Consider the following 13793-nt stretch of genomic DNA (forward strand, 5'->3'; position numbering starts at 1 on the left):
GCCTGTAATCCTAGCACTCTGGGAGGCCGAGGCGGGTGGATCGCTCGAGGTCAGGAGTTCAAGACCAGCCTGACCAAGAGTGAGACCCCGTCTCTACTAAAAATAGAAAGAAATTATCTGGCCAACTAAAATATATATATACAAAAAATTAGCCGGGCATGGTGGCGCATGCCTGTAGTCCCAGCTACTCGGGAGGCTGAGGCAGTAGGATCGCTTAAGCCCAGGAGTTTGAGGTTGCTGTGAGCTAGACTGATGCCACGGCACTCACTCTAGCCCGGGCAACAGAGTGAGACTCTGTCTCAAAAAAAAAAAAAAAAAAAGAAAGGAAGGGTATTGTGAACAAAGAAGCATGAGGTCAGGGGAATATTCATGTGAGGGGCTTCTAGAATCAGGGATCCAGAGACAGGGCTATGACGATGAAGATAATGATATTGGGTGGTATTTTTCAGATATTTAACATGTGCCCTGGATAGTACTAAGTAGATACCCAGACTGAGATCAAAAGTGACACAGAGGAAAGCGAGGCCCAGAGAGAAGGACGCTTCCTGGTGATACGGTTTGAGGCCTGGGTTAGGTTATACTGCACATTACCACTACCTCTGGGCCTGGAATTCTGTGAACCAAAAAATGGGTTGACTTAGGTTTCTATTAACTTGTAACCAAAGAAGAGACCTGACTAATAATCCCATTTAGCGCATTGAGTCCTCATCTTCCAGTGTGAGTGACCCCAGTCAACGTCCCTCAGAGCCAGGGGTTTGCAACCTGGCTGCACATCTGAACGGGCCTGGAGAGGTGAAAATGCAGACTCCTAGGCCCTTCACGTGGAGATTCTAACTAGCTAGATCTGGGACGGGGCCCAGGAATTGGATATTTTAGTAAATGCTTCAGGTAATTCTGATGCAGCATGCCAGTCTGGGAACCACTGTTCTATGGAACATGCTTTGGGGAATGCAGCTCTAAGGAACACTTTTATGGGGGCTACACAAACTTTCTCAGAAGTTGCTTATGTCTTACAAAGTGCACATCAGTTGAAAGACCTTTTCTTTTGAGGAGCTAGCAAGAATACCTGGTGTTTCTAAGGTCCTCATTCAAGACTCAGCAGGGGCTTATGGGCTCTGATAACTCACTTCCCCAGATGCTATTTGGAGAATAAAAGTCACCTTCCAGTCATATCTGGAATACACAAAACAGGTGATCCTGGGGATGCCACCAAAGCCAAGAGAAGTGACTGGGACCATAGCTTACATCCCTAACATGTTCTCAGTCACCTAACAGGAACATCAAGTCTTAGCTGGCTTTCAGGAGTTGGGTATGCCTGAAGGTGGGCATGTAAAATGTAACATTTGTGGAAAGCAGTCTGGCAATAGGGCCTTCAGGTTCATATTCTCTGACCCAGTCTAATTCTTGGACTCTGACCCAGAAAAATAATTACAGTCATTTGCAAAAACCATGCACAGAGATGCTCATCATAGCCGTGTCTCTGACAGCTAACTATTTCAGACAACTTATGTGTCCAGCAACAGGGGAATGGTTCAATTAAGTATGCAGCCTTTAAAAACCATGTTGCCAAGCAATTTTTACCGCCACATTCTCACAATACTGATAATGTTGGTATATATATACACATATACACACAAACTCTGTGTAATATGAATATATGGATATCCCAATTCTTTGTTTAAAAATATAGATATATCTATATCTATACATGAAACAATAGAAGGAAATCCATCAAAATAACAGCAGTGATTATCTCTGAGTATTTTCTTCCTTATAGTACTATTTTCTAAATCAGAAAAAGTAAAAAATTAAAATATAAAAAGCATATTTTCAGAGACTCTTCAATAAAATGGAAAATGCTTATAATATTAAGTGAAAATATACAATACAAATATATATTCAATATGGTACCAATTAGTTTTCTAAAACTATATATATCCATATACACACACAGCCGTACTCCATATAACATTTCAGTCAACGGACTGCATATATGACACTGTGTTTTTACTGCACCTTTTCTACTTTGAGAGACGTTTAGATACACAAATACTCACCACTGTGTTACAGCTGCCTACAGTATTCAGTGTAGTAACCTGCTGTACGGGTGTGGCCCAGGAGCAACAGCTACACCATCTAGCCTAGGTGTGTACCAGGCTATACCGTCTAGGTCCGTGTAGGTACACAACAACAAAATCCCCTAGTGACACATTTCTCAGAATGTATCCTTGTCGTTAAGCAATACATGACCATATATATGACGATATAGATATCTAAACTGTTAAGTCTGGGTAGTGGAATTACAGGTCATTATTTTCTTCATTCCACTTGTGTATCTTTCTGAAACTTACTCAATGGGAATGGATTACATTTCAAGTCAGAAAGAAAACACAACGAATTGCATCTTTAACAACAGTTTACATGAGGAACATTTCCCTGGGGTCTTCTTGTCCCTGTTGGGAGCTCCTTGCAGCTGGGGTGTGGCGTGGCCAAGAGGAACGACTGTGTCTTCTGAGCTCCGCAGCCCAGACAAACACCCACATCCCAGGGGTGCCCCCTTAACACCTGCCAGGTTGGTAGGGTCCACGCAGGGAGGATAAGGATGAGGACAATAACCACCACCGTCTGCTGAGCTCTTCCCGTGCGCCAGGTGCCATGCCCGGTGCTTGCCAGGCATTGCCTCCTTGAATCCTAGGGGGCTGGTCTGTGCCCAGAGAGGGGCAGGTCCGGACCGGAGCCACATCTGCCCAACTCCAACACCCATGCTCGTGAGCCCTGCACTCCAACCAACAGCAGACTTCCGTAAGGAATACGTCTTTTAGGAATAGCACACATCTTCACCATAAGTCAGTTATCTAGGAGTGCATCTGAAATGCCCAGAACCTTCTTTCTGATCCATTTATGCAAGGAAAACATTAAATTTTTACTTTGACCTATAATTATTATTCCCAGAGGTCCTTTTTTATAAATAGCATATCCCGCCGCTATTCTTGTTTTCGTTCTACCTACCTTCTCTTCAGACGGGTAAAAGCCGATTGCTCTCATGACAAAAGGAAGCTCCGAAAGGCAAATGTGTTCCGACACCTTTCTCGTCGCCATTGTGTCGATGCCTTGACTGCGGAGCTGAGAATAGTAGAAATAGTCCTCCAGCTCCTGCGTGGAGATAAAATGGAAACACAACACACATTTTGGCTTCAGTCTGAAACATCCATTAAGACTTCAAAGACATGTTCTAGAAAATACATTTTGAGCTCAGTGGGGAAAAGAGCTTTGGAATAAAGCAAGAGGGTTAACTCTGGGCACGTTTGTTTTACAAACTTAACTAGACGTTACCGTCACTGGGAAGTGTTTACTCTGAAGACAATTACCCTGTAGAATTTTCCTTCCCTGCCACCGGGCACCAGACCGTAGAACGGGGTCAAGTCTTCGCCCCCAAGAGAAACCGCTGCCTCCAGGGCACTGGAACAATGACAGAAGCATCACGATTAGAAAGCACTCATGCGCAAACACGTTCCAGACGGTCGTCCGCACAGCACCGCAGCCCTCTGAAGAGTATTACCGCGCAGACACAATTAGGGTCTCTGTAATTTTGTTAACAAAACTCCCTCCAAAACGAAGCTGCAAATGGAAAATTCAATTTCAAGCACGGAACTCGGAGGTACAGGGCACCCGCCTCAATTATGGTGGTATTGTCTCACTGATGACAGGGCAGGCGCTTGGCAATTTGCCTGCAATCTTTGGGGAACGTCTCTCTCCTGAGGGGGGAGGGAACAGGGAGGCTCTTGTGCCCGAAAACCACAATCCTCCCAAGCAGAGAAGGTTTATCCGTAACTTTAGAGCCACGATGACCAGAGCCAAAGAACGGGATGTTGTACGGGGGAACGGCCAACGCTAATTGCTTCCATAAAACTCAGGAGACCACAGGGACCCACGCCAGTCAGATAAAAATAACGCTCTGCTCTCTAACACGGGGTCAGATTTTCCAAAAATAGGCTCTTTTCTAAATGGTAAGAAAACCTACTTTTATGTATGAGACTGACTTTGCCTTGTACAAAAGGCTAATAATCTGAAATCATTATAATAATCCACTAACTGGATTTCTGCTAATCAGGTGATTAGCCTCTTTGCTCAGATATTAAAACACACTTGGATGTAGACCACAGTGGGGAAGTGGTTAAGTGTCCAGAATGTGGAGCCACAGGGACACGTGAGTGAGTCCTGGCTCTGCCATTTGCAAGCTGTGTGACTGTGGGCAGGTAACTTAACCTTCTGTTTCCTCAGCTGTAAAATGGGAAGATTTACAGCGCTTAAAGAATGCACAGGGTTGCTGTAAGAACTCAGTAAGTGAATGCGTATGGAGGACTGGAGACAGAGCCCTTCATTTCCCGCCTGTGATGAATGTTGTTTGAGGCGTGGGGTCAACTCCCAGTCCCACCAGTTACTCCACTGCCTGCACCGTCATTTAACCCCATGGAGCTAGTTTCTCGATCTGTCCAGTGGGGATAACAGCAGGACCAGCCTCACAGGATGGCAGTGAGGAAGAAATCAGATAATGCATGCAAAGCACTTGGCACAGGGCCTGGCCCCCAGAAAAGACTCAGGACGAGGTGGTCGGGATTATACTCCCATGGAAATGGGTGTTGATAGGCACCCACAGTTCTCATACAGAGAGTTAGCCACAGACCTGGCCTCGGTCCTCTGGCTGGGGTTAGAGTCTGAGGGACCGGGTGTATTCTCCAGGCGGGCCTGAGGGCCCCCATAGCAGGACCCGGTCTTCACCCCACTCCCTGGCTCTGACATTAGGCCATGAAGGCAGGTGTCCAGCTGACAGGGCTCCCTCCAGGCCCAGGCCCAATCCCGACAGGCTCCATGAGCAGTAAGGCCACTTTTTGCCATGCGGTTCTGGAGTAGGGCCAGGTAAAGGCTGGAAGTGACACAGAGGAGCCTGTCACCACCAGGAACCCCTTAGGGGAAAGGCTTGGAAGAGCTCCTGGTCCTCTGGGATCCAGTGGTCAGGGCCATCGTACATCGCCTGCTTCCTGGCCACTGTCAACTGACCCAACAGGGGCCAGGGGGACTGTACTGGGATATCTCCAACCAGAGGTGGGAAAGAGACTCACTCTCTCTGCAGTGGGAGCTACAATTTGTGAAATTCACCAACCATTAGTGGCCATGTTCCTGCTTAGTAAAGAAACCCAGTTCTGCAGAGAATGAAGCCATCAGCGAGCCAAGCAGAGAGACAATACAGAAGGCACCCATGGGCTACATAAGATCCCAGAGACCTTCCCATGAAGCCCTTTTTTTGCCTAAGTTGGGTTCCTAACACTCACAACAATAACAAAACAGAGGTCATTGAGGCACAAAAGGGAAGTGACATTTATTGAAAACCTGCTATGTACCTGGCAATACATACAGTACTTCTGGGAAATGAGCTAAAGCTCAAAGAGCCGTGGGCACTGTGACTAGCACATGATAAGTGCTCAGGAAATGCTCTCTAGAAGGGGAGAAGTAGCACTAATGACAGTAGTCATCACCCCCAAAACAACTCTGGACTTGGGGATGACATTCTCATTTAACAATTGGAGAAACCGAGACTCAGAGAAGTTGTCCGGAAAGTAGGCAGCGAAGCTGGGATTTGAATCCAGGTCTCTCTGCTGCTGCCTGAGCAGGGCAGCTGGACGACAGGAGGCAGCGAGGCTGAGCATAAAAAGGAAATGGGGGATTTTGAAACACACGCCAGACGAGCAGAGGAAAAGGCCGGCACGGCACGCTGGCAAAGACGGAGAAGGGAGAGGAGGTGTGGGGCGGGCGGGGCTCTCCCGGGGAAGAAGTTCCAAATGCCCAGACAGTAGCGCTTTGGGGCTAGGGGTGCGCTGATTAAAATAATCAGAACGTGAGGGGACTTATCATCCTCATTTCACCCTGCAACTCGTCATCAGTTAATCTAGTAGGCAATTTTGTTTGTTTACTTGTTTAGGATTTTTACATTTCTTTCCATTAGTGAAGCACTGAACATATTAAGTCACCAGAAGCAGTAATGAAGTGCTAATTAGTTTATAATGATCTTTTGTCCCCACAACAGATTAAATTGATATTCTCAGACGCCTGGACTCTGGCCAGGCACAGGAAAGCTATTGGAAAGTGGGTGCCTTTTTTTCTCTTTAGATCTCTACATTCCACATCCCATGAGGACAGAGAGAGGACAAACATGAAATGGGAAGATTCTGCTCTCCCCCCAGGGTGCTGCTTGCCCGGTGGTTGCAGGTAACAGGCCAGGCAGCAAGGACTCAAGCAGCTCGTTAGGGGGACACGACTGGGAAGTGCTTTCGGCGGGAGCGCTCACCCCCAGCTTCCAAATCCCCAGCTTCCCAAGATCTGCTGTCTCAGGTGAAGGCAGAGGTGAAAGTCAGAGTTGCAACTGCAATCTGAAACCACCAGGCTCCAGAGCAGATTTAACTGGCGATTTTTGCTCATATTTGGGTTAAGAGGAGAAGCTTCAATGTCTGCCATAAAAAGCAAGATGTGCACTTGGCAGATGGCAGGGGGTGCACTTTACCAGGAGCCATGAATCAAGTTTGTTCTTTGAGGAAGGAAGGCGGTCCCCGAGCTGTTTTTGCCTGGCTCCTTAATGTCACACCGTCAGGAGAGAGGCCCATCTGAGACGGGCAGATGGGGGCTTGGAGAAGGTGGCCAGAACAGGAACTGGCTGCTGAGTGGCTTACTCGGTCCTGGGGCAGCTCACTGAATTTGCGTGGTGAGTGTGTGCCCACTCTTTTAGTGAGAAAGACCCCAAGCGCATAAGCAAACGCCCTCATTAGGAAGAAGGAAGGAAAAGGAACCATTAATTTACTGAGTACCTAGCTCTGCACTAGGTGCTTCACACCCATGCACCTACCTGATCCTTACAGGGACCCTATAAAAGTCCCTGTGATTACCCCCATTTCACAGACAAGGGATCTAAAGATCAGAGATGTTAAGGAACCTGCCCTAGGTCCCAAAGCCAGTGGAGAGCAGGCCCCATACTGGAACTCGTGTCTCTCTGACCTCCAAGTCCACGTACTCTCCCATGTCCAACTCCAGAATTCTGCAGCCTCACCTTAGGCAGAGATTCTCAGTTCAGGACGGGGGATGGTGAGAAGAGTAGACTGAAAATACATATTTCAAATGATACTCTTACTATTTCTGTAATGCACGCTTTGGAGATTCGGCCTAGATCTTCCTAGCTGGTGTGGATATGCGGAACAGAGTGAGACGTATTTTAGGGAGCAAGGGTGAACCCATGGTAGAGTCACACTGCCTGAGCTGCAAATGCCATGGGTCTAAGAGACTTGTGTCTGCACGTTAATGTGAATGGATGTCACAAGGGAGCAACCTGAAGGCCAGGCCTTGTGACATCGCAGCACAGTGCCTGGCACATGGTAGGGGTTCAGTACTTGTCTGCTGTTGCTGAATGAAAGCAAGAGGTTTACACTCGACACCCTCCTTATGGGCCTAAGTGTTTCACCCCCATCACAGACCTTAAGTTGATTTTCCACTGTACGACCGAGCGATCGTGTCCTCCTGCTGTGAAGGCATAGCAGCCATCGTAGGAAAGGGCCAATCCAGCCACCCCGTTTGGGTGACAAACGATAGCAGCTGTCTTATGAGGATTGCCATCGACTGGTAAGATCTGAAGTCCAACCTAGAAAGGAATTCGTAACTGCATATTCAGACTCAGGTAACCAGGCCCCAAGCAAGGCCTGGCATGTTCACATGTCACCTTCCAGTGTGCTGAAGGACCTCTCTGTGTCTGGAACCATCTCAGGTGTGAAAGCCACGTTTAACGTAGCTAGGCATCCACACACACTGGCCCTGCAGGGAGGTCCCTGCGGAGATGGGCCCCCTGCACGGCTCCAGCAGGTAGACAGAGGGGAAGCCCTCCTCCCTGTCTTCATGGTCAGCTGTCCAGGGTTTTCCAGAATAATTCTCATATCCTATGACTTTAACCTTTTCCATATAGATTATTCATTAAATGTACAACTAAATATAGCTAATTTCCGTGTCTTATAAGATCTTATAAGATCTTTCCATGTAAAGAAGAAAGAAAGGCCGGGCGCGGTGGCTCACGCCTGTAATCCTAGCACTCTGGGAGGCCGAGGCGGGTGGATTGCTCAAGGTCAGGAGTTCGAGACCAGCCTGAGCGAGACCCCGTCTCTACTAAAAATAGAAAGACATTATATGGACAACTAAAAATCTATATAGAAAAAATTAGCCGGGCATAGTGGCGCATGCCTGTAGTCCCAGCTACTCGGGAGGCTGAGGCAGTAGGATCGCTTAAGCCGAGGAGTCTGAGGTTGCTGTGAGCTAAGCTGACGCCACGGCACTCACTCTAGCCTGGGCAACAAAGTGAGACTCTGTCTCAACAAAAAAAAAAAAAAAAAAAAAAAAAAAAAAAAAAAAAAAAAGAAGAAAGAAAAATCCTTTAGTGGTCCCTGTGTCTTCAGTGGGAGTATGGAAAATACAGTAATTCTGCTCAGAAATGCCTCCCAAGAGTCGTTCTCACTAATCTGTGGCATTTTTCAGTCTCACTCCTGACCCGGATGGTAGTGCCCTTGGCTATGAAGCCAGGCCGCGCTGAGTTTTACAATCTTTGGGACCGACTGCTGTTCATCACACAGTTACCTTACAGAGCTCAAGAACCAAGGGCTGCTACCTTGTCTCTGTTAATGAACACCAAGTAGCGCTTCTGTAGTTCCCTGGTGGTCTTCACTGGAAGGACCTGTGCCTGCTCGATAGGAGAACCATAAGCTGGCCCAAGGAGCGTCTTTCTGAATGAGAAAAAAAGAAAAAACTTTTTAAATTCCACAAATCTGACTGTAAGTTTTAAGACTTTTTGGTCATGATGCCCTTATGCATTTTTAATTCTGAATTTTCTGTCTTGTCACTCAGCTAGCCCTGTCCATGAGAACTCTCTCCACTGCTACTGGCGCCTGCTGGGAAGTACGGGCTGCGGCTCCAAACAGCAATGCTCCAGGGAAAGTGATTATGAAGGATGCTTTTAGCGGTAGTGGCTCTGACTCTTTTCCTTGACAGCTGAGTGAAGGGAACATTATGCCTCAGAAATGTGTATGTGAACAAGGGACGAGAAAAAAAGCTGTGATGAAGTGACATGCATTGGCAGCATGCACATAAACACCCCATTCCCCAATGGGAGGCCAAGAGATTACAATGAGATGCCATACGTTGCCCCAGACGTCTGATGTACAGGTATATGTGCAACATACAGATTACCAGAAAGCTATCTCTGCATCAAATTGTAACTGAATTGTGTCCCCACATCCATCAGAAGTGTCTCACTCAGACTCTGTTACACTAAATAGGAATCTGCTCAGAGGTGAGGGCACTGGATGTTACCCTAGGCCCCGAGCTGGATTCTTCCTGAAGCAACCAAAATGTAAGCTTCAGGACCCCTTACTTGTGCAGGCACCTTCTGAGCCCTGCAAGGGGCCCTAGCTTTTTTTATCCTTAATTATGTACCGGGGATTTTTTTTTTTTTTTTTTTCAAAAGAGAACCTACAAAATCAAATACTATTCAGGCCCCACAAAACCTGGGTCTGCCCCTGTGGAAGCTCAGCAGGGATTTCGTCTTATTCTGTGACAAGCCTGGGAGTTTGAATGTGTTTTCTCCCTGTATCCCCTGCGCCCAGGCTGTGTCTACCCAGGATAGCAGGTACCCGTGTATGTGCTGGATAAATGAGGAGCAAATTCCACTAAACAAGACTTTCTTGAGTATCTCTCTGTGCCAGGCACTGTGCTAGGTGCTAAGGATACAGAAATGAATAACACATGGCTCCTGACACTGTGGTCACTGCCTGGCAGGGACAATAGACATGGAACCAGTATGAGGGGAGCAGGGTGGTAACCCAGCAAATTCACGGTGTAGGGATTGTGCCAGGAAGAGTGAAGAGCTACCAGGTGATATCTAAGCTGCTTCTGGAATGGTGACTCAGAGATGGAGAGACAAACACGGAGGTAATGCGGAAACAGGCAGCGGCACAGGCAGTGAGAAGGGAGCGGGTAGCGGACGTAGAATACTGTCTATAAACTGAGGAAGCACAAACAGTAAGGGGAAAAGGAGTGGGAGGTGGCGGGCGGTGAAACTGAGTAGGTGACAGGGGCAGCTTTCCCTGCTGGGTGCTGTGGGAGGGTGTCGGGCTGTGATGATCCATGATCAGGTTTATATACATGTAGAAATAGGTGAAATTTTAAAAACACTAAAATGACCACTAGGTAGACAATGCACCAGCTAATTCAAAGTCACCCTTCTCTGATCACTGAAGTAGAAAGGTTGAAGACCTGTCCCCACATATCACTGAGAGGGTAGAGGCAGAGCAGAGCATGCTGAAGAGCACGGACTCTGATTTGAATCCCGGCTCTGACCCTTAACAATTAGGGCAGGCCAGGATCGGTGGTTCAGCACTTCGTGAGGCCAAGGCAGGAGGATCGCTTGAGGCCAGGAGTTCAAGACCAGCCTGGGCAATAGCAAGACCCTGTCTCTACAAAAAAGAAATGTTTAAAAATTATCCAGGCATGGTGGCACATCCCTGTAGTCCCAGCTACTTGGGAGGCTGAGGCAGGAGGATTGCCTGAGCCCAGAAGTTTGAGACTGCAGTGAGCTACGATGATGCCACTGCACTCTAGCCTGGGCAACAGAGCGAGACCCTGTCTCAAAAAAAAAAAAAAAAAAAAATTAGGGCCAAGTTGGGGAGAAACTGGAACCTTCAAACATTGCTGGTAGGAATGCAAATGGTGCAGTTGCTGTGGAAAACAGCAAGGTCCTCAGATGGTTAAACACATAATTACTATATGAACCAAGATGTCCACTCCTAGGGCTATATACAAGAGAAATGAAACATATATATCTTCACAGAAATCTATTCCCAAATGTTTACGATAGCCAAGAAGCCAAAACAACCCTAATGGCCATCAAGTGATGACCAGATAAACAGAATGTGGCATATCCACACAATGGAATACTATTCAGCCATAAAAAGGAATGAAGGACTGATTCATGTCACAATGTGAATGAACCTCCAAAATATTATGTCAAGTGAAAGAAGCCAGGCACAAAAGGCCACATATTGTATGCTTCCATTTATACAAATATGATTTATATATCCAGAATAGACAAATCCATAAGACAGAAAGCAGATTAGTGGTTGCCAGGGATGGGGGGGAGGGGAGAATGGGGAGTGAGTGCTGGCGGGGTTGGGGTTTCTTTTTCAGGTGATGAAAATGTTCCTGAGTTGGATAGTGGTGATTGTACAACTTTGTGAATATAGCAAAAACCACTTAAGTGTATTCTTTAAAAGGGTAAAGCTTATGGTATACGAATTATATCCCAATTTAAATTAAAAATAACCTCTCTGGGCCGGGAGCGGTGGCTCACGCCTGTAATCCTAGCACTCTGGGAGGCCGAGGTGGGCAGATCATTTGAGCTCAGGAGTTCGAGACCAGCCTGAGCAAGAGCGAGACCCCATCTCTACTAAAAATAAAAAAAGAAATTATATGGACAGCTAAAAATATATATAGAAAAAATTAGCCGGGCATGGTGGTGCATGCCTGTAGTCCCAGCTACTTGGGCGGCTGAGACAGGAGGATCGCTTGAGCTCAGGAGTTTGAGGTTGCTGTGAGCTAGGCTGACGCCACGGCACTCACTCTAGCCTGGGCAACAGAGTGAGACTCTGTCTCAAAAAAAAAATTAAAAAAAAAACAAAAAAAAAAAACCTCTCTGTGCCCTGGGTTCCTTACCTGTAAAATAGGGACAAGGACTGCACTTACCCCATAAGACTGTGCTGAGTTATGTAAGTTAACTTATATAAAGCACATAGCACAATTTCTAGCATACAGATATATAACTGCTACCTAGTATTATGAGACACTTATACCAATTGTGTAAAATTAATATCTTTTTCTTCTGCTTAAAAAAGTATTACAGATTCATTGTGAAAATTTTCAAACATTTAGACATATAGAAAGTAGAAAATCTACCTATAACTCCACATTGCTGTACCCTATCCCAGTATAATCACAGGCAATGGTTTGGCGTATATGACTCAAGAATTTCTTTTATAATTATAATTTTATATAAAAATAGAATTATGCTATTCACACTTCATTGGCAATTTGCTTTATCTCTTATCTTCGAGGTAGTTCCACGTCACTACAGAGAGAGCTATCTTAACTCTTTCTCTTTTTTTCTTTTCTAAAAGCAGCATCGCGTTCCAGTTTACTGACAAGCCATCATTTAACTAATCCCCTATTAATGGGCATTTGGATTGTTTCCATTTTTAAAAATATTTTCAAACCAGACATCCTTTTACTTATGTCTTGGCACACTGTGTGAGTACTTCTGTGGCCTGTATTCCTAGAAGTCAAAAGATAGGATAAAATTTAATAGAGGGTGACAAATTGCTGTCCCCAAAGGTTACACTGATTTACACCCCCACCAGCGGCAGATGTGAGTGCCCGGTTTCCCTAAACCCTTGCCAACACTCGGCACTATCAATCATTGTTATCTTTGCTAATCTGATTTGAGAAAAATGATATCTTGTTTTCATTTCCATCTTTGATACACTAGTGAGCATCTGCTCATAGGTTTATTGGCCTTTTTCTGTGAACTGCCTTTTCATGTTCTTTCAAATATTTTTAAAATGTGTTTTTAAATTCTTTCAGATTTATCATGAAAAGGCAATTCCTTGCCAATTAGCTGTAGTTATGAGGATTTATTATTCCTACAACTTAAAAGATGCTTTGTGCAGGGGTTTTATTTTAGAATGATGGAAATGTTCTGGAACTAGACTGAGATGGTGGTTGCACAACATTGTAAATGCACTAAATGCCACTGAATCGTTCACCTTATTTATTTATTTATTTATTTTTCAGAGACAGGGTCTCACTCTGCTGCCCAGGCTGGAGTGCAGTAATGCTATCTCAGCCTTGCAGCCTCCAACTCCTGGCCTCAAGCCATCCTCCTGTCTTAGCCTCCCAAGTAGCTAGGACTACAGGCACACGCCACCACATCCAGCTAATCTTTACAATTTTTTTGTAGAGATGGGGTCTCACTATGTTGCCCAGGTTGGTCTTAAACTCCTGGCCTCAAGTGATCCTCCACCTTGGCCTCCCTAAGTGCTGGAATTACTGGTGTGAGCCACTGCACTCAGCCAATAAATTATTTTTTTTAAGATGCTTTACACCAATTTCAGACTGATCTTCAATAGGCAGAAACTCATAACTGTGTGGCTAAAAGTCCCTCCTGCATCTTCTCTCTGGTCAAGAACTGTTAGTAGGAACTTCAAACCTAAGGCATGCCATCCCTAATTCTCCTGCTCCACAGATTTAGAGTTTCTCAGGACTAGGCATAGCTGAGGGATATTCTCTGTCCAAAAAGTGTGTATCCATTAAAGACAATGCATGAAGATTCTGAAATCTTCCTAAAACTCTTCTTTATACATGTTTTCAAGTGTTTTAATAGTTTTAAAAAATTGTGCTGGATTTCTCCTCCTATCACGTGCCATGGCATTTCTCAGTCATTTTTCCTTGTGCCTTCTAGAAAAGAACTGTTAAAAAAAAAAAAAAAAAATCCTGGGTGGTCCTGGCCTTTTGAGGGACCAATCTTACCTGTGATACATTTCAAAACAATGCTCTTTCTCAAGCCTGGGGCCGGCTGCTGCTGCCTGTTCCCTAACTTCCTTCTCCGGGTAAGATGACTGAAACATTCTCACTGCCAGGTTCTCCTCCTCCTCGCCTTTTTT

At 45.7% G+C, this 13793-nt stretch overlaps 1 protein-coding gene across 1 annotated transcript in view; it reads right to left on the bottom strand.

Annotated features, from left to right (window-relative positions):
• Window positions 1–13793, bottom strand: part of CFAP251 (cilia and flagella associated protein 251) — a 63603-nt gene that overhangs the window by 19098 nt on the left and 30712 nt on the right. Inside the window, exons 17-20 of the mRNA XM_069496822.1 lie at window positions 8693–8807; window positions 7518–7681; window positions 3369–3459; window positions 3010–3153 (exon numbers count right to left, since the gene is read on the bottom strand). Of these exons, the coding sequence (XP_069352923.1) occupies window positions 3010–3153; window positions 3369–3459; window positions 7518–7681; window positions 8693–8807 (514 nt within the window). The remainder of the gene's footprint in view (window positions 1–3009; window positions 3154–3368; window positions 3460–7517; window positions 7682–8692; window positions 8808–13793) is intronic.

This window comes from Eulemur rufifrons, chromosome 21, assembly GCF_041146395.1.
Source record: "Eulemur rufifrons isolate Redbay chromosome 21, OSU_ERuf_1, whole genome shotgun sequence".
NCBI classification, from domain to species: Eukaryota; Metazoa; Chordata; class Mammalia; order Primates; family Lemuridae; genus Eulemur; species Eulemur rufifrons.